We start from the raw sequence: 27,102 nt of genomic DNA, 5'->3' as shown, positions 1-27,102 counted from the left end.
GGAGCAGGTCACCTCCTAGAGCTTCCCTAATCTGACCCTGACTCCTAGCTACATGAGCCGACCTTGAAGGTAGGAGGGCTCATGCTCAGGATCCCTACTCACCCTCCGCAGATCCCTGAGCTAGGAGCTGGGTAGACAGCCCGTTTTTCCATGACGCGGAGAAACAGGAGTCTAAAGTGGCCAAGCTGCAAGGGGATAGGAACATGAACAGCCTATGGATATGGCAGGAGGATGAAGAGTACTTCCACACCTACCTGCCACAGACACACAGACTGTATCCCGTGCAATACAAGCTAGTGTCCACACCCAAACATAAATGGACACAGCACACACACAAACACACAGGAACCCAGATCCATAGGTGCATAAAATATGAAAGATAAAATAAAATCAACTAAGCATCGTGTATAACATTTTTATGACCACAAGGGTGGCCCTCACTGGCAGATGGTATTAGAGACCAGGAGGGTGCCTCCAGCTTACTACAAGGCTATAGTACCCCTCAGACATCAGGTCTCAACTGAGGTTAAATAGGCCATGTAGCCACACCCACACAGACACACCCAGTGCACACACACTAGGAAGGAAGTTAACCCTTCCAACACCAGGCAAGGGAAGAAAGCCACTTAAAGGGAACATGCACCCATAAATAAACCTCTTGCACAGAAACAGAGCACACCTAAATAGACAGGTTGCCAGGTGCAACCGCATGCACAACATAGCAAGTTGCCTCGCAACAGCTCAGGCTGCTATGCTGCCACATAAACAATGTTGCCAGCGGCAACCACAGGTGAGGCAACATACTTCAGCCCTCACCTGTGATTGACAACCAGACCTAGACCGCAGGCAACTGCGTGCGGTTACAGGAGTCACGACCATGACCATGGTCGTGACACATACCCCCCTTTGCAATATGAACAGAAAGCCAATGATTCTATCATATCAGATTTTTATTTTTTTTAAATGTTATTTTCTTTGTTAAATAACGTGTTACATTGAAAAAAAAAATATTATTTCAATAAGAAACATATATGCCTAATATATGTGCTTAACACTATGTAAAAAAAAATCATATCTATATCAGTCAGACTCCATGTAATAAAGAATTCTGAATATTATGAGAATGACAGGTGTCCGACACAATACAAGAAAGGTGTACCTAATGAAGTACTTAAAATGTACTATTAATTTACCTCAAGGTCTTTATAATGCACTAACATATTCTGCAGCCTTGTACAGGGGCTGTAAGGGGCTCAGATAAGTTACAATTGCAATCTTACCTCTTCACAATCTTTACAATATGATATGCTTGTGGCTACTATACTCACTGCCGACAGTGATAAGATATACAAAAAAGTAATTTGCATGGGATGTGTTATAGTTACAGGTATATTTTTTATTCAGGTTTTGCAAATTCCTAAGTAAGATATTCAGTGAAGGTATACTGTTCTATACCTTTAGCAGATGCATTAACAAATAAACTTACATAAAATCACATAGTAGAGCTCTACATGCCATGGATCAATGTACAACACACTAAGGGGGATGTATGAAAATGTGTAAAATAAATTTTGTTGTCACCCATAGCAACTAATCACAGCTCAGCTTTCATCTTTTTCGGAAAGTGGCAAAACTTTGCGCAAATGCCTTTGAAAAAGTTGTAACCGTGCAGTTTGTGACTTTTTCACACCACAAATGTGGCGTATCTTTATGATAAATCTGCCCCTATGAGTTTAAAAGTGTTATTAATGGGATACAAATTACTGGGAAAGGCTTCCAACTGAAATAAAAAATTAAAATAAGCTATACTTACCTTCACCCAATGACCACCTCAGCTAGTGATTAACTAAGAAAGCATCTCAGGGCTTCTGTGTGTGTCGAGATGGGACCAGGAAGCTGAAGCCAGCAGATACCCTGTAAGCATCTGAATGGGATCAGCTGAGGATCGATGGGGGTAAATATTGCTTCCTTTATTTTGTAATTTCCACTCTGAGGTTTTCTCCAATCATTAAATTGGCGCATTTCTATAACAGGTATATGTATATGTCCAACAATGAATCTATTTCAGCCATAAGGTCAGGGACGGATGTCTTGGGCCCAACAGAGAAAATTATTTTTGGGTCCAACCTCAATATCATCAATAATATAATAGGTTTTGATTCAGAGATATAAACACCAATGGCAAGTTCTTGGCTCCAAAGGCATCTCCAAATGTTATTTTTTTTCTTGGACCATTTGGGACCCACTATGGTATAAAAGCCTTGGCCCACCAGAGGATCCTGTGGTGCTCTGGTGGATCAGTCGGACGCTGCGTATTATGTTGGTTGGCTATTGGTTATAATAGTATCATAAAAATGTAATTTATTTTGGAGAATTTAATTTAATTTTTTACTTACTTGCTTTTGATAAATACTGTAATTCCCATCCCCAGGATATCCTATGTTTTGAGGTGGGTGATTATAGAATAAACTGTTGTCAATCAGATCAGTAATGTTCCCTGCAGCAGAATGAATGTTAACCATAAACCGGTGTCACAGCCACTAAATTAGCATGGACGTGACTTCACGTGATAAAGGTAGTACACTATGGACGAAAGCAGGAGCCATAGACTGAGAGCAGTTTAATGTACTTTAATGTACTTCTAAACAAAGTTTCTACATCCAACTTGTTTCTGCTTTAAGGTGTGTTCTATCTTCCGTAGCTAGGTGTATACTCAAAATGGTAGCCTCATTAACCATGACCTAGTACAGTAAAAACCTAAGTATAACCTTGTGGCTCAACTAATGAACCAGTAGAAAAAGTGTAATATATCACAGCAGCTTCCCAGTATGTGTATCCAACCTATTATAGGTCTCTCAAATGGAGGAGAACATTCACACGCCATTATGCCATTATTGTATAGTCTATGTCCACATGGTGATATGTGGAATCCTCTCGTTTATAAACAGTTGTAACGGTTTTTCATTTCCTCTAGCTTTTTCTTGCTTGTTTCTAAAGTCATTTTACAGATTGCTTCTTAATACGCCATCAGTTTAAGTGGTGCTACTTGTTTTCCCTCTCTTCCAATTACATGGCTTTGCTTGTTAGCTTTAATACTTTATGTTGCCGTCATTAACAGGAGTTTACTTCTGAAAAGTGTGTCATTGGGTTTTATTGTGATGTGAGCATGGCTCTGCTGGAGCAGCCTACAGCACATAGCTTTGTGAAGGGTAAATAAGGCTTCGTTTTGTACTCCACTATTATTACATGATTTAGGCAATTAGGTAGTGATGCAAAGAGAGCAAACAGAGAACACGCAGAGGAAGGATCTGTTAAAAGACTTGTCCATCAGCCAATATCGAGCAAACACAAAACTGTCCTAGATTTTGTGAAAAAGTGACTGAACACTAATCAACTGGTAGGTTTATATCAGATATAAGTAAACAGCTTGGAATTACAAAGTTAAAGAGCTCATCTAATATTTTTTTTTAAACATGATCGCTGTCTTCCAGAAACAGCGCCACACCAGTCTATGGAAGATGACTGGTACTGCAGCATGGCTTCTCTAAAGTGAATGGTGCTGAGCTGTATTACCACACACAACCTGTGGACAGATGCTGCTTTTTCTGAAAGAAAGCAGCCAACACCTAATACATCACCTTTAAAGTGTCAGCTTCCTTTTTGTATCTGTTTAGTAAATACTTGTTCCTATGAAACAACAATTCTTGAACATTCTTTCTTAGAACTTGTCAATATGTTGTCTCTGTTAGTATTCCTAAAAATGCATGACTAAATTGAAAACTGGCTGTTAAGAATACTAATTATTAAAATGGTGTGTTCCTACACAATCTGATACTATCAGCACTGGTTGGCTACTATCAGGCTGTGTAGGAAAACATCCTTTTTACACGGAGAATAGTAAACCTCAATGGTCAATGTTTTCATCCATGTACATGATAAACAGCACAGTGCGGTGTTCTAAGAAAATATATACAGCGATACAAAAAATATATATTTTTAAGTTTTACAACTTTTACTCAAGAAATACCCTTGGAAAAACAAGACCCAAAACTTTTTTTTTCTTTCTACTAAGCTGTGTGGGCTTGATTTTTACAGGGCGACTTGTCGTTTTCATTGGTATTATTTTGGGGTACTTAACATTTTTTGATTGCTTTCAATTCAGTTTTTTGGTGGTGAGTATGCAAAAAAACTATAATTCAGGTGTTTTCTTGCGCCATTATTGTACAGTATGAACTGCATGTGTTGAGTGGGTCATTATGTATCCGGCAATACCAAATATGTGAAGGGGTTCTTATTTTTGCAATTTTTCCATCGGGAGGCTTTATTTCAATGAAAAAAAGGTATATTTTTTTAACTTGGATTTTTTATTTATTTAATAAAACTTTATTTTTTTAACCATTTACTAGTCCCCCAAGGGGATTTTAACATGCAGTCTTCTGCTTATGCAGTACAGTGTATAATATTGTGGGTGCTATACTGACAGAAGCAGGCTGTGACAGAGATGTGCAGCCTGATGGGCATACACTGCAGGCAGGCCTAGGGCCTTTATTAGGCACAGGCTGCCATGCAAAGATACCCTCACCTCGCAATCTCATTTAAAGGGTGCCGATGGGAGACAGAAGGAATGCTGTCCCTCAAAACCACGTAGATGCCGAGCCCCTACTGTGGCACTAATTCTAGGCTGCCGTAAAAACACAATGCCCTAGAATAAAGCCCATTGATAACTACTGTAAAAACATATATTGGCAGTCATTAAGGGGCTACAATAGTGTTCAATTTATATACTATTATAAGTTGACTTTTTAGCCATTTCAATAGTCAACTTTGGCATATCAGTCTGTTAGTCCACAGCCGAGCTTACTATAGATTTTGTTGCTGAATTCTGCCTTTTTCCACAGGATCAGTGTCTACTGTTGGTGCAAATAAAGATTCCAACTAATTCGCATTTACGTTCTAAAAATATGTTTCTTCTTGACCTGGGACAAAGTTTTGCACTTCCTTGGTAGTTATCCCATTGTATGACACTACAATAGAGTGTATAGAAATGCACATCAAATGGTAATAATATATAATTTAGAGTTCTCATAAAGGACACATCACTTTTTATGTTACATTCGAAACAATTGAAGTACTTTTATATTGCCAGACTAGTCATCCATTTCACTTGTCAACATAACTTTTTGCAAAATTTTAATATAATTCATATATTTATCTGCACTTTAATCTCCCCAAAGGGCAATTTTCTAAAATGCATTCAAGCATATGCCTTTAATCTAGCAAGATCTTTAATCTTACAAAATCACATTTTACATTATAATTTAATAGCGAAATAGGCATTTTTCAGATATACTGTCAGAATTATCTGTCTATACATAACTGCTGGCAGTTGCTGATTGCTACCACGGCCCTGCTATCCCAGGAAGGAGAAGGCATTGCTCCACTCACCCTGTGTGTATTGGAGCTAGTATTCAGTGAAACTTCTCTGTAGTCTACCCCTTTGTCTGAGCTTTAGGTTCCTAGCTTGCTAGTGTTCCAGTGAAGGTGTACTTATCTGTTTGCCCATGAGCTATACCTCTTATTGTTCATTGACACTTATGATTCACTGCCTGAACCGACTACAGTGTGACAACTGTTTTGAACTATTTCTGCCTGTCCTGACCTCAGACCAGTTTCATAGATATGCGCAAACTCTACCTTTCCTGACTGTGGCCTGATTTTGCCTACAAATTTTGCTTGTTTCCTTGGTGAGACTATTCCAAGAGGTAGAGGAGGCCTGGGTGGTTCACCTGCATCATAGTCCAGATGCCTGTACAGGGATTAAAGTGTGTAAACCAGGGAATTGCCAGGATAATGTCCTTAGGAGCCCAAAGTCAAACCAGTTAGTTGGTACAGTTGGTCTACAACCAATGATTATTACACTGATAGTTTCTAAAGAAAGGGCTTTATTAAAATGACAAGTAATCATTATGTCCAAGGTTAAGGTAAAATTTGGCAAAGCAGACTGATATTATGGACTAAACGTGCATTCATGACACTTCTCTACTGAAGCAGTTGGACCCTAACCAATCAAACAATTTGGAGTCTTCCCTCTGTTGTCCTGCCTTATACTTCTTCTACATGAATATTCTATGAAATAAACAAATACATAAAAAGATGAATAAAGAAAATATCCTAGTGAAGATAATGCCTAGGGCTTTATGATAAAGTGAATGTGGATCTGCTGTGCTACCAAACTGATTTCACTGGTTCTCTACTCTTACGTTGGTTATCTAAGGGCCCCTCTTGCTCTTCACCATTTAAACCTTATACAGTGATCTGGACTCCACTTCAGGGGAACTACAAGGCCACTACCTCTAGAAGTAGTCTCTGCTTAGTGTCTGCTGACCCAAGGGGTCTAGAGGCACTGGTGTGGAGCACCAAAAGATCAAGGAAAACCATAGTTAGGGACAAGACAATGTCGAGGCAGGCAGAGTATGTGAAATCTAGTAAACAGTCCAAAGGTCAGGTTGGGCAGCACAAGGTTAAAATGAGTAACAGCCACAAATCAGCCCAGACAGACAAAAAATAGCACACCTTTGCAGGAAACTAGATAAGAACCTTTTGCCCAGACACCCTCCCACAGGAAAAGGCACCTTATATACTCTGAGGTGGCCAGCCATAGGCTGGGGAAGATTAAGATGTGTGCACTGGCCCGTTAGAAGCAAAAGAAAGCGCGCCCTATGGTTAGTGAGAGGCAGTGTAGGACTCAGCATTCATGGAGATGGCAGTGCAGCTCTCCTCCAGCAGACGGACCTGCTGGAGGGAACAGCAGGAGAGGCAGGCACAGGCTGCCAATATAACAATCGTGCATCCTGTTTCCTGTCTTATGGAAATAGGGGACAGGGTCCCTACAGTCTAGGGATTGGTAGGAATTTCAGCTGCTGGACATCTACAAACCAAATATTTATGGCATATTTTATTGATAAAATGTAAATGTCTGTGGTGGGAAGATTTCTTACCATGACAGGGAAGGCCTGTAACAATAACATCATCAGTGTACATAATTTTATACACACATATTTATTTATCAAAGATAATTGCTTCTGGAACATTATAAGGGAAATTTACTAATTAGCTGAAGACCAACCAAGATGACTTTTTTACTTCTACATTTCACTTCTACATTATGGTATCCATTATAAGAGATGGATACCACTTGCTCTTTTTCTCATCAAGCGTGGTGGAATTTACAACACAGGGAGTTCCAGAGGTTCCTGTGCATATGGGTGGCTATCCATTTACAAAGTCTGACTTTACCTATTACATTTTTTGGTCATAAAAATGGTTGTGAACAATTCCTGTAATTAGGTTCTCATACACTCACAACACCAGTAAGCCCCTGAACTGCATCTGCAGCATTTCACCCAAGCATCCAGTATCCTGTCTTTGTTGACAAAGGGGCAAGGTTCCCTGAAACTGCTGTGTGCATATGGGTTGCTCTTCCTTTTTAATGAGTGTCTGTCTGGTTTGGGTGACATGAGCTAATTATCATCAGTGTTGTTGTTCAGTGGCTCTGCTAGGACTACACCCCTGGGAATACATAGTACATAGTACTCTACCAATGCTGCAGGATACCCCAAAACACTCAACATTGAAGCTGCAACACTAAGAGGGACATGCTGGAAGATTATGCAAATCAAGGAAGTGGCAGATGTTGTTAAGATCTGCAGCAGATCAGATTTGGAGCACCTAGCTCCAATCTGTGGCATGTGGGAGGAGCATAAAAGCCAGATTGAAAGCAACGTTTTTTACTCACGTGAAACCTCAAAAATTGGATCAAGTCATGTGGAATGATTGTGTGATGCCTCCTGTTCGTCAACGTGCAAGTTATCACCACTTGTCGTAAGCTGGGAAGGACAGGATACTTGAACTGAGAGGCCTCAGTTTATCACTCTGCACAGATGGATCTTCTGATTAGAAGTGATCCATACTTTACCGCAAGTGAAGTTAGATGTCACATCCCAAGCTTAGGGCAGCAAACAGTGTCTACACAAAACTACCAGAAGGTGTTTGCATGACATTTGCTTATGAGCCAGATGTCCAATTACAGGTGGTTAATTCGTCTCTAAAAGGCTATCAAGATGCACAGCAAGACAGCAATGGAGGCTGAATTGGTGGTCTATCCTCTTCAGTAATGAGTCTCGCATGCAATAATAGCTGGGGATTGGTCTGAAGACCACATGGGCAACATCATGTAGTACGGCCATTTCTCCAAGTGCCCCAGGTGCCAGGCAGCCTTCATTTAATAGTTCAAATCAGATGTAAGGTTTAATGAACAAAAAAAAGGGGTTTATTAGCTCATATCCATGAAACTTTTCAGTTCTATCACAGGACATTTCTCAAGCAAAGGGATACTGAAATCTCCTCTGCTGCGTAATTTGCATATGAAATGGATGAACTGTTTTTGTCATTTATAGTACTTTTATAGTAATGCACTTTGCAATAACTGAAGATTTTCATCATGTGATATTTTGATTGTTACATGCACTGTGGACACTTTATTTTGTATTGTATACAAATTCAACTTGCAATGTATATATAATCATGGTTGTTCAGTATTGCTTTGCTTCAGAAAGGTCCTGCACTTCAAAGGGGTTATCTGAGACTTTAAGATGATCTGTTCTCTGGATAGGTCATCAGTATCAGATTGTGGGGGTCCAACACCCGGGACCTCTGCCAATCAGCTGTTTGAGAAGACACTGGCACTCGCAGTAGTGCTGCAGCCTTTTTTACAGCTTTCTTTAAGCCACGGATGACACGTTTATCGGTCATGTGGTCATGTGGCCTTGGCACAGCTCAGCCCCATTGAAGTGTATGGGACTGAATGAGATACCAAACACAGCCGCTATACAATGTACAGCACTGTGCTGGATGAGCATGGAGAAGGTGTGCCTGTGCCTTCTCAAACAGCTGATTGGTGTGGGTCCTGGGGTATAAGACCTCCACTGATCAGATGCTGATGACCTATCCAGATGACAGGTCATCAGTATAAAAGTCTTGGAAAACCCTTTTAAACCTTACGGGAGTGCTGTGGATATATATATATATATATATATATATATATATATATATATAGTACAGACCAAAAGTTTGGACACACCTTCTCATTCAAAGAGTTTTCTTTATTTTCATGACTATGAAAATTGTAAAGCATCAAAACTATGAATTAACACATGTGGAATTATATACATAACAAAAAAGTGTGAAGCAACTGAAAATATGTCATATTCTAAGTTCTTCAAAGTAGCCACCTTTTGCTTTGATTACTGCTTTGCACACTCTTGGCATTCTCTTGATGAGCTTCAAAAGGAAGTCACCTGAAATGGTCTTCCAACAGTCTTGAAGGAGTTCCCGGAGATGCTTAGCACTTGTTGGCCCTTTTGTCATCCTTTCCTGGGGCGGTCCGCATGTGAGCCAGTTTCTATGTAGCGCTTGATGGTTTTTGTGACTGCACTTGGGGACACTTTCAAAGTTTTCCCAATTTTTCAGACAGACTGACCTTCATTTCTTAAAGTAATGATGGCCACTCGTTTTTCTTTACTTAGCTGTTTTTTTTTTCTTGCCATAATACAAATTCTAACAGTCTATTCAGTAGGACTATCAGCTGTGTATCCACCTGACTTTTCCACAACGCAACTAATGGTCCCAACCCCATTTATAAGGCAAGAAATCCCACTTATTAAACCTGACAGGGCACACCTGTAAAGTGAAAACCATTTGAGGTGACTGACTACCTCTTGAAGCTCATCAAGAGAATGCCAAGAGTGTGCAAAGCAGTAATCAAAGCAAGAGGTGGCTACTTTGAAGAACCTAGAATATTACATATTTTCAGTTGTTTCACACTTTTTTGTTATGTATATAATTCCACATGTGTTAATTCATAGTTTTGATGCCTTCAGTGTGAATCTACAATTTTCATAGTCATGAAAATAAAGAAACCTCTTTGAACGAGAAGGTGTGTCCATACTTTTGGTCTGTACTGTATATATATATATATATATATATATATATATATATACTATAATTATGACCACCTGCTAATTTTCAGAGTAACTGCCATGTGCAGCACAGACAGCAGCTAGAGGAGCTCGGAGTGGGTCAATAAGGTCCTGGTAGGTTGTCATAGGTATCTGGAACCATGCTGACAGAAGTGCATCCCACAGCTGCTGGAGAGTGCAAACATAGAGCAAACACGACCATCAATGTGGTTACCTAGAAGCTCAATTGGTTTCAAGTCAGAGGAATTAGGGTGCCAGGGTAGTACCTGAATGTCTTGGTCTTGCTTTTACAACCACTGTCGGACATTTCTAGTGATGGGACATGCAGCTTTGTTTTGCTGTAAGATCCCATACTCTCCAGGGAAGACAATCAGCATGTACAGTCAGGACGATAAATATTGGGACATCAACACAATTCTAACATTTTTGTCTCTATACACCAACACAATGGATATGAAATTAAATGAACAAGATGTGCTTTAACTGAAGACTGTCAGCTTTAATTTGAGAGTATTTACATCCAAATCAGGTGAACGGTATAGGGACCAAAAGTAATGGGACAGAATAATGATCATAAATTAAACTTTCACTTTTTAATACTTGGTTACAAATCCTTTGCAGTCAATTACAAACTGAAGTCTGGAACGCATAGACATCACCAGACGCTGGGTTTCATCCCCGGTAATGCTCTGCCAGGCCTCTACTGCAACTGTCTTCAGTTCCTGCTTGTTCTTGGGGCATTTTCCCTTCAGTTTTGTCTTCAGCAAGTGAAATGAATGCTCAATCGGATTCAGGTCAGGTGATTGACTTGTCCATTGCATAACATTCCACTTCTTTTTCTTAAAAAACTCTTTTGGTGGCTTTTGCAGTATGCTTTGGGTCATTGTCCATCTGCACTGTGAAGGGCCGTCTAATAAGTTCTGAAGCATTTGGCTGAATATGAGCAGATAATATTGCCCGAAACACTTCATAATTCATTCTGCTGCTTTTGTCAGCAGTCACATCATTAATAAATACAAGAGAACCAGTTCCATTGGCAGCCATACAAGCCCACAAAATGACACTACCACCACCATGCTTCACTGATGAGGTGGTATGCTTAGGATCATGAGCAGTTCCTGTCCTTCTCCATAGTCTTCTCTTACCATCACTCTGGTACAAGTTGATCTTGGTCTCATCTGTCCATAGGATGTTGTTCCAGAATTGTGAAGGCTTTTTTAGATGTCATTTGGCAAACTCTAATCTGGCCTTCCTGTTTTTGAGGCTCACCAATGGTTTACATCTTGTGGTGAACCCTCTGTATTCACTCTGGTGAAGTCTTCTCTTGATTGTTGACTTTGACACACATACATCTACCTCATGGAGAGTGTTCTTGATCCGGCCAACTGTCGTGAAGGGTGTTTTCTTCACCAGAGAAAGAAATCTTCGGTCATCCACCACAGTTGTTTACCGTGGTCTTCCGGGTCTTTTGGTGTTGCGTTGCTGAGCTCACCGATGCGTTCATTCTTTTTAAGAATGTTCCAAACTGTTGTTTTGGCAACGCCTAATGTTTTTGCTATCTCTCTGATGGGTTTGTTTTGTTTTTTAAGCCTAATGATGGCTTGCTTCACTGATAGTGACAGCTCTTTGGATCTCATCTTGAGAGTTGAAAGCAACAGATTCCAAATGTAAATAGCACACTTGAAATGAACTCTGGACATTTTATCTGCTCATCGTAATTGGGATAATGAGGGAATAACACACACCTGGCCATGGAACAGCTGAGAAGCCAATTGTCCCATAACTTTTGGTCCCTTAACAAGTGGCACATATGCAAACTGTTGTAATTTCTACACCGTTCACCTGATTTGGATTTAAATACCCTCAAATTAAAGCACATCTTGTTTGTTTCATTTCAAATCCATTGTGGTGGTGTATAGAGCCCAAAATTTTTGAATTGTTTCGATGTCCCAATATTTATGGACCTGACTGTATGTGTGTTTGTGTATCTGCAAGGATGGATTCATACCCAAATCAGTTGAGAGTACCTTCCACATGGATGAGTGGGCCCAGAGAATGCCACAAAAACATTCTCCAGACCATAACACCAGCTTATGTTCTTCCAGCAATGCTAGCAGAGTGTTTGTCCTCTGATGTTTCTCACCTGACACACCAACATTTATGCGTTCGATGAAGCAGAAAACGTGACTCATTGGAGAAGACAACTTTTTACCAATCAAAGGAGGTCCCATTCCGATACTGCTGTGAAGATTGAAGCTTTTTCTACTGATGCAACTTTAATCTTTAGCAGAGGTGCCCCATAGCAGTCAGGTTATATATATATATATATATATATATATATATAAATAAATATATATATATATATATGTATATACTGTATATATAATACAAATATTAAATAACATTTGTTGCACAACTCTGTAGTGCTGCCTAGTTACCTACAAGAGCAATCTAATCTTAGATTCGGCTTAAATTTGTTCTAGTTTTTACAGCACCTACATAACAAGAATACAAAGTTTACATAATCTGATAGGTGGAGTTGCTGGACTGACCTACTTCATTTTAACCTTTTCTTGTTGTATGTGGCTACAAGCCAAGATGTTCCTGATGACAAAATCATGAGGATTAACACAAATTGGCAAAATTAAATGTTAATAAAGGAACATAGCAAATAAATGTGAAATGATAGTTCATATAAACATCATTATGTTTATAAGGGATAAAGATAGCAAATCCTTGTTGTACTGGTTAGGACACAGACCTCCCCACATGTCTAGTAATCCTATACCAAGCTTCTGTCAAAATATATGCAATGCTAAGAAGTGTCCAACTACAGGAGCAAAAGCCAGTATTCTAATAAAGAAAATTCTGATTTGGTTAAGAGGAAAAAACACATGACATATAACAGGTTATATCAGTGTTTTACACCAGTGGTTCTTGATGTATTGTTGGCCACTAGGGACAGGAAGAAAAAGTACATATGCGACTATGCATTTCTTTGGCCACTATTATAGAATGAAGACTAATTTCCTTGTCTGAGTATACAATGGATTTGGGCAAATTTTAAGGGTATTACTTTTTATTAATATTTTAAATTTTTCACTTGTTCAGACAAAGTATGTCAATGCAAGTTGTACAAAATAGAAAAACATACAGTGAACGATTATACAACTATTTTACATTAAAAGTAATAACTCCCTGCCCCAGTCATCTCCCCTCTCCCCATCTGGATGTCTGCATATCACCCCTCTCCACCTCATTTGATCATATAATTTTGGTACCGGCATGACTTTCAGTCTACCTAGCATTCCCTTCAAATCAGCAGTCAGGTACCACTCTGGGAAACAGAAATTTTTGAGTTTCCGTACCTCACTTATTGAAAAAGTGTTTAGATTTGTATTTCTTTTGTCTTTCCATCTTTAACTGGTCCATAAGTAGAAGTTCGTCTCATTTGTTTGTGGATATCATTACTTGAAGGAATGTGTGGTACCAACTAGGTCATCATTAAACATCTGAGGGCTACCAATAATGCTCCATCTACTAAGTGTCTATATGCCTTCCTCATCTACAAAGGCTGTCTGCATGCTGTATTGATTGTTAAAGGGCAATTCCATTCACTGCCATTTTTGGTCTTTAATCATGTCTTGTTGGATTAAAAAGTTATATTTTAATGGGGCTGTCTTAATAGGATAGGTCATCATTATGTGATTGGTGGGAGTCAAACTCCTTGTACACCTGGCATTCAGCTGAGTGTAGAGGCTGTGGCACTCTGGTGAGCCCCCTTGCAGTTTACCAAGCACAGTGTGTCCATTGGATAGAGCAGTGTTTCCCAACCAGTGTGCCTCCAGCTGTTGCAAAACTACAACTCCCAGCATGCCCGCACAGCCAAATGCTGTCCGGGCATGCTGGGAGTTGTAGTTTTGCAACAGCTGGAGGCACACTGGTTGGGAAACACTGGGATAGAGGCTGTGCTTGGTATTGCAGCTCAGCCCCAATCATCAGAATGGGAATGAGCAGTGCATAGGCCATGTGACTGATGAATTTGATGTCACTGACCTAGGAAGAGGCCGAAGGCATTCACTGGAGTGCCACAGTCTCTTCAAACAGCTGATCGGGATAGGTGTTGGGAGTGGGATCCACGCCGTTCAGCTATTGATGACCTATCCTGAGGATAGGTCATCAGCATTAAATACTTAGACAACCCCTTTAAAGAGAACATGTTGCCACAAGTGCAATACAATCTGCAAGCAGCATGCTATAGAGCAGGAGGAGCTGAGCAGACTCATATATAGTCTTCTGAAAAAATATTCAGCAAAGCTTATAATTTATGCCTTTAAAATAAATCTCTGCTCTTTCTGAGCTCAGTTGGACACAGGGGTCGCCTTATCAATGACAGCGATCTATGTATACACATTCACAGAGCAAGCTGTCAGTCACGTCACTGACAAGATGGCCCTATGTACAACTGAGCTCAGAAAGAGTGGAGACTTAAATGTATGTATTATAAATTTTACAGAATCTTTTCCCCAAAAAATATATCAATCTGTTCAGCTCCTCCTGGTCTATACCATGTTGCCTGCAGATTGCGCTCCATTTTTGGTGACAGGTTTCCCTTAAGTAATTAAAATGTGGTCATTTTTTTTTACAGACATATCTATCCTTATACAAACATTTTACTAATTTTCACAAGACCTTCTGATTGGTAGAATACTGTACACTCACCTAAAGAATTATTAGGAACACCATACTAATACGGTGTTGGACCCCCTTTTGCCTTCAGAACTGCCTTAATTCTACGTGGCATTGATTCAACATGGTGCTGATAGCATTCTTTAGAAATGTTGGCCCATATTGATAGGATAGCATCTTGCAGTTGATGGAGATTTGAGGGATGCACATCCAGGGCACGAAGCTCCCGTTCCACCACATCCCAAAGATGCTCTATTGGGTTGAGATCTGGTGACTGTGGGGGCCATTTTAGTACAGTGAACTCATTGTCATGTTCAAGAAACCAATTTGAAATTATTCGAGCTTTGTGACATGGTGCATTATCCTGCTGGAAGTAGCCATCAGAGGATGGGCACATAGTGGTCATGAAGGGATGGACATGGTCAGAAACAATGCTCAGGTAGCCCGTGGCATTTAAACGATGGCAAATTGGCACTAAGGGGCCTAAAGTGTGCCCAGAAAACATCCCCCACACCATTATACCACCACCACCAGCCTGCACAGTGGTAACAAGGCATGATGGATACATGTTCTCATTCTGTTTACGCCAAATTCGGACTCTACTAATTGAATGTCTCAACAGAAATCGAGACTCATCAGACCAGGCAACATTTTTCCAGTCTTCAACAGTCCAATTTTGGTGAGCTCGTGCAAATTGTAGCCTCTTTTTCCTATTTGTAGTGGAGATGAGTGGTACCCGGTGGGGTCTTCTGCTGTTGTAGCCCATCTGCCTCAAGGTTGTGTGTGTTGTGGCTTCACAAATGCTTTGCTGCATAACTCGGTTGTAACGAGTGGTTATTTCAGTCAACGTTGCTCTTCTCAGCTTGAATCAGTCGTCCCATTCTCCTCTGACCTCTAGCATCAACAAGGCATTTTCGCCCACTGGACTGCCGCATACTGGATGTTTTTCCCTTTTCACACCATTCTTTGTAAACCCTAGAAATGGTTGTGCGTGAAAATCCCAGTAACTGAGCAGATTGTGAAATACTCAGACCGGCCCGTCTGGCACCAACAACCATGCCACGCTCAAAATAGCTTAAATCACCTTTCTTTCCCATTTTGACATTCAGTTTGGAGTTCAGGAGATTGTCTTGACCAGGACCACAACCCTACATGCATTTAAGCAAATGCCATGTGATTGGTTGACTAGATAATCACATTAATGAGAAATAGAACAGGTGTTCCTAATAATTCTTTAAGTGAGTGTATACACCTAATAATAAGTAAATACTGGTGTATTAATCAGATTGTGTCTACTATACACAGGATGTACTTTTCTAATCATATAACTGAACACATGGCTGAAAATACTGTACAAAGGCTTTTCAGTAGTTAAATCATGGCAGATGATATATGATGCAGTATATATAAATGTATATATAACTTACATAGAACTGCATGCAGACCTACTAAGTAATCCTATTAAGATATGCAACATAGAAATAGATAAAAAAAATAATAATAATATATACTGCATTTTGCCTTCACATCTTGTCTTATTCTTACCTTGCAACCTTCACAAGTGATGACACCATAGTGGATTCCTGAAGATTTATCTCCACAAATTTTGCATGGTATCACTTCAATTTGTGCTGCAAAATAGAGAAGAGACAGCTCAGCTGACACGGCATATTTTTATTTAGCCTCTTCTATCTTTGGTCAATGACTAAAGCATCAGATTTAGATGAATAAAAAGAAGCAAAATGTAGCATTTAGAATGCACCAGTAGAAAAACATATCTTACATTTAAGCTTCTCCTCAAATACATAATTTAATAGCAATATCCAATATTTGCATGCTCTAAACCCCAGCACAAACATTTCTCTAATCCCTCTGCAGTTAGAATAAACATTTTAATGCAACTTGTAGTTTTCATGTTAATACGTTGCTTTTTGGGCTGATGTTTATATTATTAAATGGTTTACATTCACATTTACTTGTCTGTTATTATAACAGTAATTGAAATAAGAAAGGGTTTGAATACCTAATACAATCAATCTCCCATGTATCTCCAGTGTACTTATCCAGCATGTTTTTCTTTTATAATCAAGAGGGATTATTAGAATATGAGGAATGTAATGAAGTATTATACAATCCTGCCTCGCAACGATTTACTATATTTTACCTCTGAATTGCACCCATACAAAGATACTTGAAGATAGTGATTGTGTTCTTGCCTGAGAGCCATTATCCTTTGTGTCAAAGCAGGACAATTGGAGGGATGTGTAACTGAAAACTCCTGTTATTAATTGTATACACAAGGTGAAAAGAAGCTATTGCTTTCCTCGAAACATCTTAAATTACTGTAACCAACACTCTCTGTACCAAGTTTCCTTTGCAGTGTTAATGAGTGTCACAGTCTCTAACATTTCCTTCACAATGCATGTCTAATCGTGTAGGGTTGCAAATGTTTCACTTTTTCTAAACCACATTGTCATCAATTCACTTAAGGGTGTTTTTACACCCAACCATAACATCATGCCCAATGTGTATCACAGTTGTCCACAATTAGAAGAATTGTTTGGGTTACACAATTTTTAGGTGGAGTTATCAAGGTTTTCCTTCAATCAAGCCAAATTTTTCCATCGAAAGGGGGCCATGTTTGAATACTCGAAAGAGCACTTCTTGTTAGAGGAGCTGGGTCGTGGATGAGGATCCTGATAACAGCAGATTTTCCCATACTTAATGCATGCAATATCTCTTTACCAACAGGAAAAAAGAATATTGCCATATGAAGATGATAATCCCTGCCCCTACATCTTCTTATGGGCCTTCTCTTATTGGCCAGAATGGAGAGATGCTCTGTTAGAGCAACTCCAGCTGTGGCAGTTCTGACCTATCCATGTATTACTTTGATGTCCATTCTTTCGAATGTCCATTATGTAATGCTACATTTAATCTGTCTGACTAAAAATATTTAGCTACACTGATAACTGCTGATAGCAAAGACTTAGAAAGAGACAAAGCAATCAGAATCAACCAGAACAGGAAAATGTCTCATAATCCATGAAAGATCTACTGTTTGGGACTCCTTTCTAGCCATAAACTTTAGAAGACTATATCTTCTGACCCCCATCCCTATCCTATAGGCAATACAGAAAGAGAATGAGCTTCTGGTAGTAAATTATTTTCACAAGAATTAAAGAGCCAGGCACATTGAAATATAAAATCTGTTCCTTCTCTCTCCTGACATTTTGTGTCAGGAGGCCCTCATACACATTAGATGGTCAGCTGGTCCCAATAAAATCAGTAGGTTCTGTCAACATTACTCTTATGTGTATAGCGAGAGCAAACAGTCTATTACAAATGTGTCACTCTGTGATACATTCATTTTCAGTGTAAAGGTGCCACTGATCACACTGGGAATGAGCAAATGCTTGTTCATCTAGTAAAAGCTTGCTAACAGTGATGGCCAGTTTGCCGTGTTTGCCCGCGATTCCGCGAACACATGCGGGCTGCCATCTTAAATCACAAGTCCGGCGTAAGTCCTTACCTGTGCCTGCGCCGCGAGCCGGTCTGAAACAAATGCGGTCATCGGGAGCAGGCAGTTCTGGGAACAGCCCGATGAAGGCCCCCGGTGGCTGTTCTCGGAACTGCCTGCTCCCGGTGACCGCATTTGTTTCAGACCAGCTTGTGGTGCAGGCACAGGTAAGGACTTACCTGTGCCTCTCCGGACTTGTGATTTAAGATGGCAGCCCGCATGTGTTCGTAGGCGAACACGGCGAACTGGCCATCACTGCTTGCTGATGTGGCACACAAGTTTCAGGTAGTCGCCACGCTCACGGGAGCTCTGTTGAGTGCAGCCAGCTCCAATCAGCTTTCCAAACACTGCAACGTATATTGTATAGTGGATGTGCTTGGTATTGCAGCTCTGCCCCATTGACTTGAATGTGTCTGAGCTGCAAAAAGGCCATGTGATCGAGGCCTAGAAAGAGGCCACAGTGCTCACGGAGGACCGGCATCTTCTAATAGCTGCGGAGGGGGTCCCGGGTGTCGGACCCCAACCAATCTGATATTAATGACCTATCCAGAGGATAGGTCATCAATATATATTACCAAATAATCCCTTTAAAGTAGATTTTTGGCACAATTACAAGTTGGAAAAAGAGAATAAGTGTCACTTCGGGAGAAATATAAGCAAATTGCAAAGGTACTGTGGGCAGCTTGCAGTATATTACCAAAAAGAGCAGACAGGTACCCTTTAATTCTACTATGCAATGGGATAGAGATAGATAGGTAGATTACAAATATAGCTTTTTATGCCCCATTCTTGTATAACTACCACAATGCTACAGTAAATGAGTATTGAGTCATACTATTTTGCACATCAGAAACAAGTTACTCTACTTCATTTCTGATCATTCTTAGTCTCTATCTCTAGGCAGGAAACAGCCACTAAGAGAGCAAGCCTACCTGTACTGCCAAGAGGGAAATTGTCAGGTTGTACAGGGGTCTTCCATTGCATGTTAATCTTTCATGCCAAAAGCAGAGTAAAGAGCAATTCACCACTCAAGGGAGACAGGTAGCAGAGGGAAGAACACATCATGCTCGACTAAGCATAATCCTTACAATGCTCCTTGAAGGAAATTTATAACATTTTTTGTCAATACGACTACAGCACAATGTGTTTCGAAATGTAAGGCATGAGAACCGTTTCACGTTCAGCAATAGCAAATCATGGCCATTATCAAATATTAGTAAAACATCTTGTGATGTAGCAGATATTTAAGTAGCACAATTAGTCAGGTAAGCAAATATTCTAGAAAACCTCCACTATCAGCATTTATACTCATGAATAATCTGGCTTTTGTTAAATTTAATATCAAATTTTCCTATTAAGACTTAAGGTGGAATATGTAATAAAACTTGTTTTAGTGTTACAAAAAATGACTTGAGTACAGTTTTCTACATAGAGCTGTAGGTCTATTCTGCTGATACTGCACACTTTCCCTAAAGAGATTAGGATTCTAATCCCAAATATTATACAGCACAGCCTATCTTATATTTGAGCTCATCAGATCCAGCATTCTGCATGTAATCTCCTGCAGTATTACCTAGTGTTCATATAAGCTTCTGCTGTTTGAGCAATGATGACTGAGCTCTTTCAATACACCTGGACAAAAAGAAACAAGACATGCTTCCACCGATATGTGATATATTTGCAGCAGGGTGTGCTCAAACGTGACTTCCTTGCATTGTCTTTTGAAAGGATTCTCTGGGACCAAGAAATAGCTGTCATTTAATTCAATACTTTAACTTTCTAATTTACATTTGGTTCCGAAGCTGAGATCTTGGTATCCACAGCCATTGGATGCCCCATATTACTTTTCGGATGGTGCTATCCTTCTATTGATCTCCTGCTTCAGCAGTGCATGAACAGCTCTTTACCAACTTCTTTTCATGTGATACCCACTGTTATAAATGTATTTTTGATGTTGTGACATGACAAGAGGTCCAGGGACAGGCATTTATGTCACTATGGCAACTTCAAAGCAAGCAAAATGTTCACATAACTCCATCAGACAGAAAATCATAAGAAGTAGAGGAGAAGCAACATGTATATTCATTATCAATCTACTCTGCTAAATTTTAAAGTTCAGAACTCACTTAAATGTGTCACATAAATGTCACCAAAACCAGTGGATGGTGAAACCATTCCTTGTTCTTAAGCAATACAATCAAAATGAGATTTCTCATGGCTTTGTGGAATTTCAATGTGAATGCAGTTCATTCCATAAATCCAGCACTTGAGTTCTGTAAAAGCACATTATACAGTAATCAAGCGAAAATTTAAGATTGCATTTGTTTCATATAGTTCTAATAATCTAAAACCTTTGAGTGGGAATACCTCTCACTGAAGAAATCCATCAGTGTATGGAGACCTACAAAAGCCACCTTGTAGCAACCAAATCAAAAAGAAAGTGACCAAAATAAAGAGTCATCCATCTATAGACACCTTTTTCGGGGTTCTTGACCTTTCTCAGTACAAAGCATTGTTGGCTGGATGAGATACCCTTGACTTATAGAAATTTATATGAAATAAATATCCATATACTGCTGGATCTCTCCAATGAGAACCAGTATCCCCATGAGATGAATCAAAGGTATCTCATCCGGCTAGACAGTACCCTGCTCTGTACTGAAGAGTGACAAGAACCTTGAACTATCTTTCTACAGATTAGTTTCTGTTCTATTTAGAGGAGTCTCTGGTTAGTTGGTATGAGGTAGTTTTCTTCCATTTGGAGGAGAACTAATTTATATTATTTTTTTCCATGAGGCATTGCCTAAAGTAAGTCTCCATAATCCATAGGATTTCTTCAATGAGTACCAGTACCTCCCAGAGCTACGTCAAATGCATTTCATCCAACCAGTCAGTACCCTGCTCTGTACTGATGTGGACAAGAACCTCAAAACAGCTGTAGGAGTCTCTGGTTTTGCTGATATTGGGTTTTCTTACTTTTTAGAATAGCTAGTTTATAATAAAAAAAAAACATTGCTGTGCCAGATAGAGAATTTAATAGTGTTTACACCTCATAGTCCTATGGTTGATTGAGTGTCTTCAAGATGACCACAGTCACATCTACAGTAAAGCTATGACACTGCATGACAGAAACTGGTAATTCTAGTAATAGCGTTATAGCTGCCAGAAGCAAGATTCTTAAAAAAAAAAAAAAACTGTTTACATCTATGGAAAGATATTGGTGCTAAATGGTGCAAGTTTTTCCATTTCTTAATGATTTGTTTTCCCCTTGTATCATTGCTCGTAGTCACCACCCTGATAAGGGAGAACACAATAAATATACAAAAATGTAAAAAGTTTCCTAGAATTAGAGCCATTTAAAGACCAATGTATAACATTATTTGACTTCTAACCATTTGAACAAAGGGTAGAAAGTCCTTTAAAAACAACTTCAAACTTACAGCAAATCTCTAGTTACTGAGGTTTTTTCATTTATGCTTAAGTTTTGAAAATAAAATATCTTGTAAGAGTCTAGAAAGAAGTTCTCAGTATCCTTTATGCCATTTAAAATGGGAAAAAGTGGTAGCATGAACTCGTGTCCATCATCTTACCATAGTAACAGATGTCATTGCACTAGTGTCCATTAGCTGATGGACTAATTACTTCACAAATAGTACGTCAGAACTGAATTTAACTGTTCACATCCTGACATTTACTACTTTTACATGTGTACAAGATATCCGCTATAACTGATCTTGTGCTTCTTTGTATAAATAACTAAATCCATTAGGTACAATTACTTTCCATGCAGTAGGAAATATGGTCAAAATTATGATTGCAAAATACAAAAGGAATATGAATGTATTGACAGCTGTTAAATATATAATACACTAATCATAATTAACAAACACCATATTTCATAATTTCCCTCCGCTTCTGGGGAGCAACAAAAATGTATAAAACAGCAAAGATGAACCGCATACGATCTGGTTGCGTCTACCACTTTTCAACTTGCTTGAAAAATAAATATTGTAGTTTACAGGATATGAACACAGATGTTACAGTATTCACATTGGCTTTCTAGGTCTTCTCCAAGGTACTGAAACACTATCCTTTGGACTATGTACATGTGATGCCCTAGAACAGGGATCAGCAACCTCCAGCACTCCAGCTGTTCAGAAACTACAACTCCCAGAGTGCATCATTCACCTCTATGGGAGTTAGAAAAGCAGCCGAGCATGTTTGCATGCTGAAACTTGTAGTTTCACAACAGCTGGAGTGCTGAAGGTTGCTGATCCCTGCCCTAGAATGTTTTAATACAGTGATGCAAAGGTTTAATGAGTTCCCCCCACACCGAAAATTATTGATGAATCTTATTAAATGGATGCATTTTTTAAAATTATTTACAGGCAATTTTTTAGACTTGTATTTTAGTATTGATGGGAAAGGTTTGGATACATATCCAGGAAAAGTATTTAAAGCTCATGCTGCCCTGAAGCTTTGTGGGTGCACATGTAAGGGTACTTTCACACTAGCGTTATTCTTTTCCAGTACTGAAATCCAGTAAACGGTCTCAATACGGGAAAAAAAAACCACTTCCAATTTGTCCCAATGCATTCTGAATGGAAAGCAATCTGGGATGTCTTCCGTTCTGTTCCTTGTACGGTATTTGACCGGACAAAATACCACAGCATGCTGCGGTATTTTTTCCGGCCAAAATCCTGGAACACTAGCACACTTGTCGGATCCGGCATTAATTTCCATGCGCAGTTCTTTCTAGCTTTGAAAAATCTAAATACCGATCCGTTATTCCGGATGATACCGAAAAGACGGATCCGGAAAAAAATAAAGAAATCCATTTGCTTACGGATATCAGGATATGGCAGGCTAGTGTGAAAGTACCCTAAATTGTGTGGAGTACATCAGTACATGCTAAAAAAAAAAATGGGGGGGGGGGGAAAACTGTAATTCCACCACTGAGGTTTGGATTTTTTCATAAATTGCTGACTTTTCTCCGCAGGTTAGTACCATGACAATTCAAAATGTATATATATATATATATATATATATATATTTGCTTTACTGCTTTTGAGCCACAACCCATATCAGCTTGCCTATTCTGGGAGGAGCTGCAGTTTTCATGGATAACATTTAGTGTTAGCATAAACAGAGATTTTCCCTGAGTAGGGACGTCCATGCTACCCTTATAGTGTAGGGTCATATCTCATAGATAAAGACCTTGACCCTGCACTGAGATGCTATATATAACTCAGTCACAGTACAGTATGTGATTGTTAACCTCTGACAGATGTAGGCTTGAGCAGTACTGCAGGCATCCCCTTCATGTGTTCCTAGCACTGCTGTATGTCAATTATAGCAGTGTTGTTCTCTACATGTCATGAAAGCCATTGGCACACAGCGGCTTTAGTCAACCAGCAGATTGTTTGCCTGTTTATATATCAGTGGTTGCTCATTGGCGGACTCAGTGATTAGGCTGATGAGGGGCCCGGCTCTTGTGTGGTGTAGAGAGCAGCAGTTTGGGGAAGAATCCATAATGATAACCTACTGTGCTCCTGGCCCATGCTCTGCTAGCTCCCCTCCCTTCTCCCAGCTATACCTTGGAGTCTTTATAGACTCATGCCTGCGTCTAGCTGTCATCTATATTTGCAGGTCGGTGCTACTGCTGGATAGCCTGACTGCCAGGGGGCCCATTGCAATTGCCCTTGCTTGCCATATGGTTAAAGCAGCCCTATCCACACCCAGTGTCACCTCTGAAACCACAATAACATTGTTTTAACCAGATAATAAATATTAACATTAACAAGAAGAGCTTTTTAAAATAATAAAACAAATACACCACAATATACAACAAAATATTAGTATAGTAAAGTGGCAAAATGCATATAAAAATGTGTAATCTGCTTTTTCATGTGACCTATGGACTTTTTGCATTGAAAACACAGCGTTTTCTCATATTTTTTTCCAATCTTGTCCTATATCATTTCTGATATCTGAAATTATTCTTATTGCTGTCTTCCATTTTACTCCGAAAAGTTGATTTAATTAAAAAAGACTTAAATCAACAATAAAATATGTACTGTATATATTTTCAGGCTCCAAGCAACATCAGCTGATAAAAAACTTTCTCCAATCCAACACGTTTGTCTCTGTGCTTTGAAGCAGGCCGAATGCACATCCCCCACCAGATTCAAGCTAAATAAGATCATGTCCAGTGGATGATCTGTGCTTTTCCTGGAACGGATGTCCAATAATCGCATAACTGAGTACTTTTTATTACAATATTTACAATATTACTATGAAGTCTACCCTCTAAAATGAATGGTTACAATGGGCATTCCGTTGTGTGATAATAACAGAGCGCAATGAGAAGCATTAGCAGGACCTTTTTACCTGCTCTGATGGAATCGACTCAGCCTACTTGATCACCTGGTAGGAACTAGTGGGAAACATTTGACATATCTAAACAATTGTTCCAAATAGATTTTCTGCAGAAAACATATTGATTAGTCTAAGCTGAAAATCTATACCCTTCAGATCAGCAGTAATCCCTTTACTTATATAATCACAATATAAGGTGACCTAATGCAATCAGAACATCCATGAATGGAAAGGCCTTATGTGCCTGATGTTATGTACTACTTTAAGTCCTTAAAAAACAAAAACGATAGAATTACTGCCCACAAAACCATAATCACACTATGTGTACTCTATAGTCTTATAGTATGACAGCAATGTAGACGTCAACACATTCAATACTAATATCAAGTATGTTATACAAATAGCACTAAGACCAAAAAATGCTTTATAGCTCTATGTGTAATAAACACTAGTATCAAACACCTACTGCAACATTAACACTCACCAATCACATCAGATTTCAGCCTGAGATAGTTGTCACACATTTTGTGTTGGTAAAAGACTGAAATGGAAATGCATTCCCTGAACCATCCAGTGCACACAGTGCTGTTGCTTCAGGAGTCTATTAGACTGCATTAATGAGATTAAAGGAAAGGGATGTTAAAGGCATAGACTATTCCATTCCATTACGTAAGGATGAGTGACAGCAGCGGTGAAGAGAAATCGCAGGATTATTTCTCCAGGAAAGGATTCTGAAGTAGTCCTTCCATTTGCAATGATGATTAAAAAGGTCCATTACTAACGCCACTGATATTCATTTAAAGTCATTAAGATAAAATTGGGATAATAAAGTAGGGATATATTTTCACCCAAGTAAATCTTTATGAGATTATATTATATTAGTATTGAGGGAAAAACAGATGCATGTATATGAACTATGATGTTGTGAATCTTATTTAGTAGTAGTGTACCCCAAGTTTTGAACACAGTTTAATTAACATAGTGAGAAAATAAGGTCCTCACTAAAAAATATTTGCTGTCTGTCAACTGTATAATGCCTTAAATCCATATAAACGTCTACATGCTCCCAACGTTCAACAGGAATAAATCTGGACGCACACCACATTCCAAGAATCCGCCATAAACACTGCTACTAACAGTACAACATGACGGCATCCACCCGATTGTCTAAATTTCCAGTAAACTTTATTAATCCTCATAAATATGCATTGTTTGACTTGAAACTTGAGAGATACCCCTGTACAGGTCGAAATGTTGCATATATTTTGCTTATTTATTAAAGCTCATCAAAAATTGTAACACTCGGCTAGATACCGTCATGTTCCCTATATTTAATGATTTATCTGTAGCTACATACTGACCACTCTGGGGACAACAGCTGAGAAGATGCAGCAAGTTTGGCTTTTCTGATGAAAATGGATTGAAGAAATGTGCATAATGCAGTATAATATGTCATGTAGGTTCTATACTCATAGAAAAATGTAAAAAATAATGTAAAAGTGAGGCATGTTAGTAAATATGGTTACATCCTACTAGTTAATACTATATATATGACCATAACAACTATATGAGTACTAAGTTTGCTACTGTTGCACATGCTGCATACAAATATTGTAAAATAAATCAGCCTTCAACCATGATATCTTTGAAATGTTTGGATTGACACCTGTGGAATAGCTCTGGTTCTTAAAGAAACCTATCACCACAAAAATGCAGTGTGAGCTACAGGCAGACTGTCATATAGCAGGAGGAGCTGAGCAGATTGATAGTTTTATGGGAAAAGATTCAGTAAAACTTATAATGTACTCATTAAAATTCCTGTTCATTCTGGGCTTGAAGTCAAGTAGGAGGTTCTATCAGTGATTGACATCTATCTCTGTATACACAGTCATAAAGGGAAGGCTGTCAGTCACTGATAGGACCGCGTCCATGACTTCAAAGCCCCGAATGAGCAGCGATGTAAATGAATAAATTACAAATTTTACTGAATCCCATAAAACGATATCTCTGCTCAGCTCATCCTGCTCTATAATATGCTGCCTTCAGTTCACACATCATGTTAAATATGGAAATGTTTCATTCTTGTACAATCTATCAGTGTCCAATCACCCCCAACTGGTAACACTCAGTTAGTAATTCATTAATAAATATATAGTAGCAATTACAGAGCAACAACAAAAAAACAAACAAAAAAAAAACGAGTTATACGAAAAGATGTCCGGAATCGTTGTGCCGAGTATTTTTTAAAACAGAAAGGATAGGTGACAGGTCCTATTACAAACTCAATGCCAATATTGCCCATAGTCAAACCCAAGCCATGGTTGTGACTTCACACATCATTTTTACAATTTCATTATTGCACACTATTGCTTTTCTCCTCTGCCTAATCCAGTGACTTTTTCATTGCCTGGTCATAGTAAAAATTAAGAAAAAATTTCAAATAAAGTAGACCCTTAATTATTTATTGTGCCTGCTGTT

At 39.0% G+C, this 27,102-nt stretch overlaps 1 protein-coding gene across 1 annotated transcript in view; it reads right to left on the bottom strand.

Moving 5' to 3' along the window:
- RORB (RAR related orphan receptor B) overlaps positions 1-25,148 on the bottom strand; it is a 68,794-nt gene extending 43,646 nt beyond the window's left edge. The window contains exons 1-2 of the mRNA XM_044287361.1: positions 25,109-25,148; positions 16,272-16,357 (exon numbers count right to left, since the gene is read on the bottom strand). Coding sequence (XP_044143296.1) covers positions 16,272-16,357; positions 25,109-25,148 — 126 coding nt within the window. The remainder of the gene's footprint in view (positions 1-16,271; positions 16,358-25,108) is intronic.
- Between the last annotated feature and the right edge of the window lie 1,954 nt (positions 25,149-27,102).

Source organism: Bufo gargarizans, chromosome 1 (genome assembly GCF_014858855.1).
Source record: "Bufo gargarizans isolate SCDJY-AF-19 chromosome 1, ASM1485885v1, whole genome shotgun sequence".
NCBI classification, from domain to species: Eukaryota; Metazoa; Chordata; class Amphibia; order Anura; family Bufonidae; genus Bufo; species Bufo gargarizans.
Note: the sequence above shows the minus strand (reverse complement) of the source record. Positions and strands in the feature narration are given on the sequence as shown.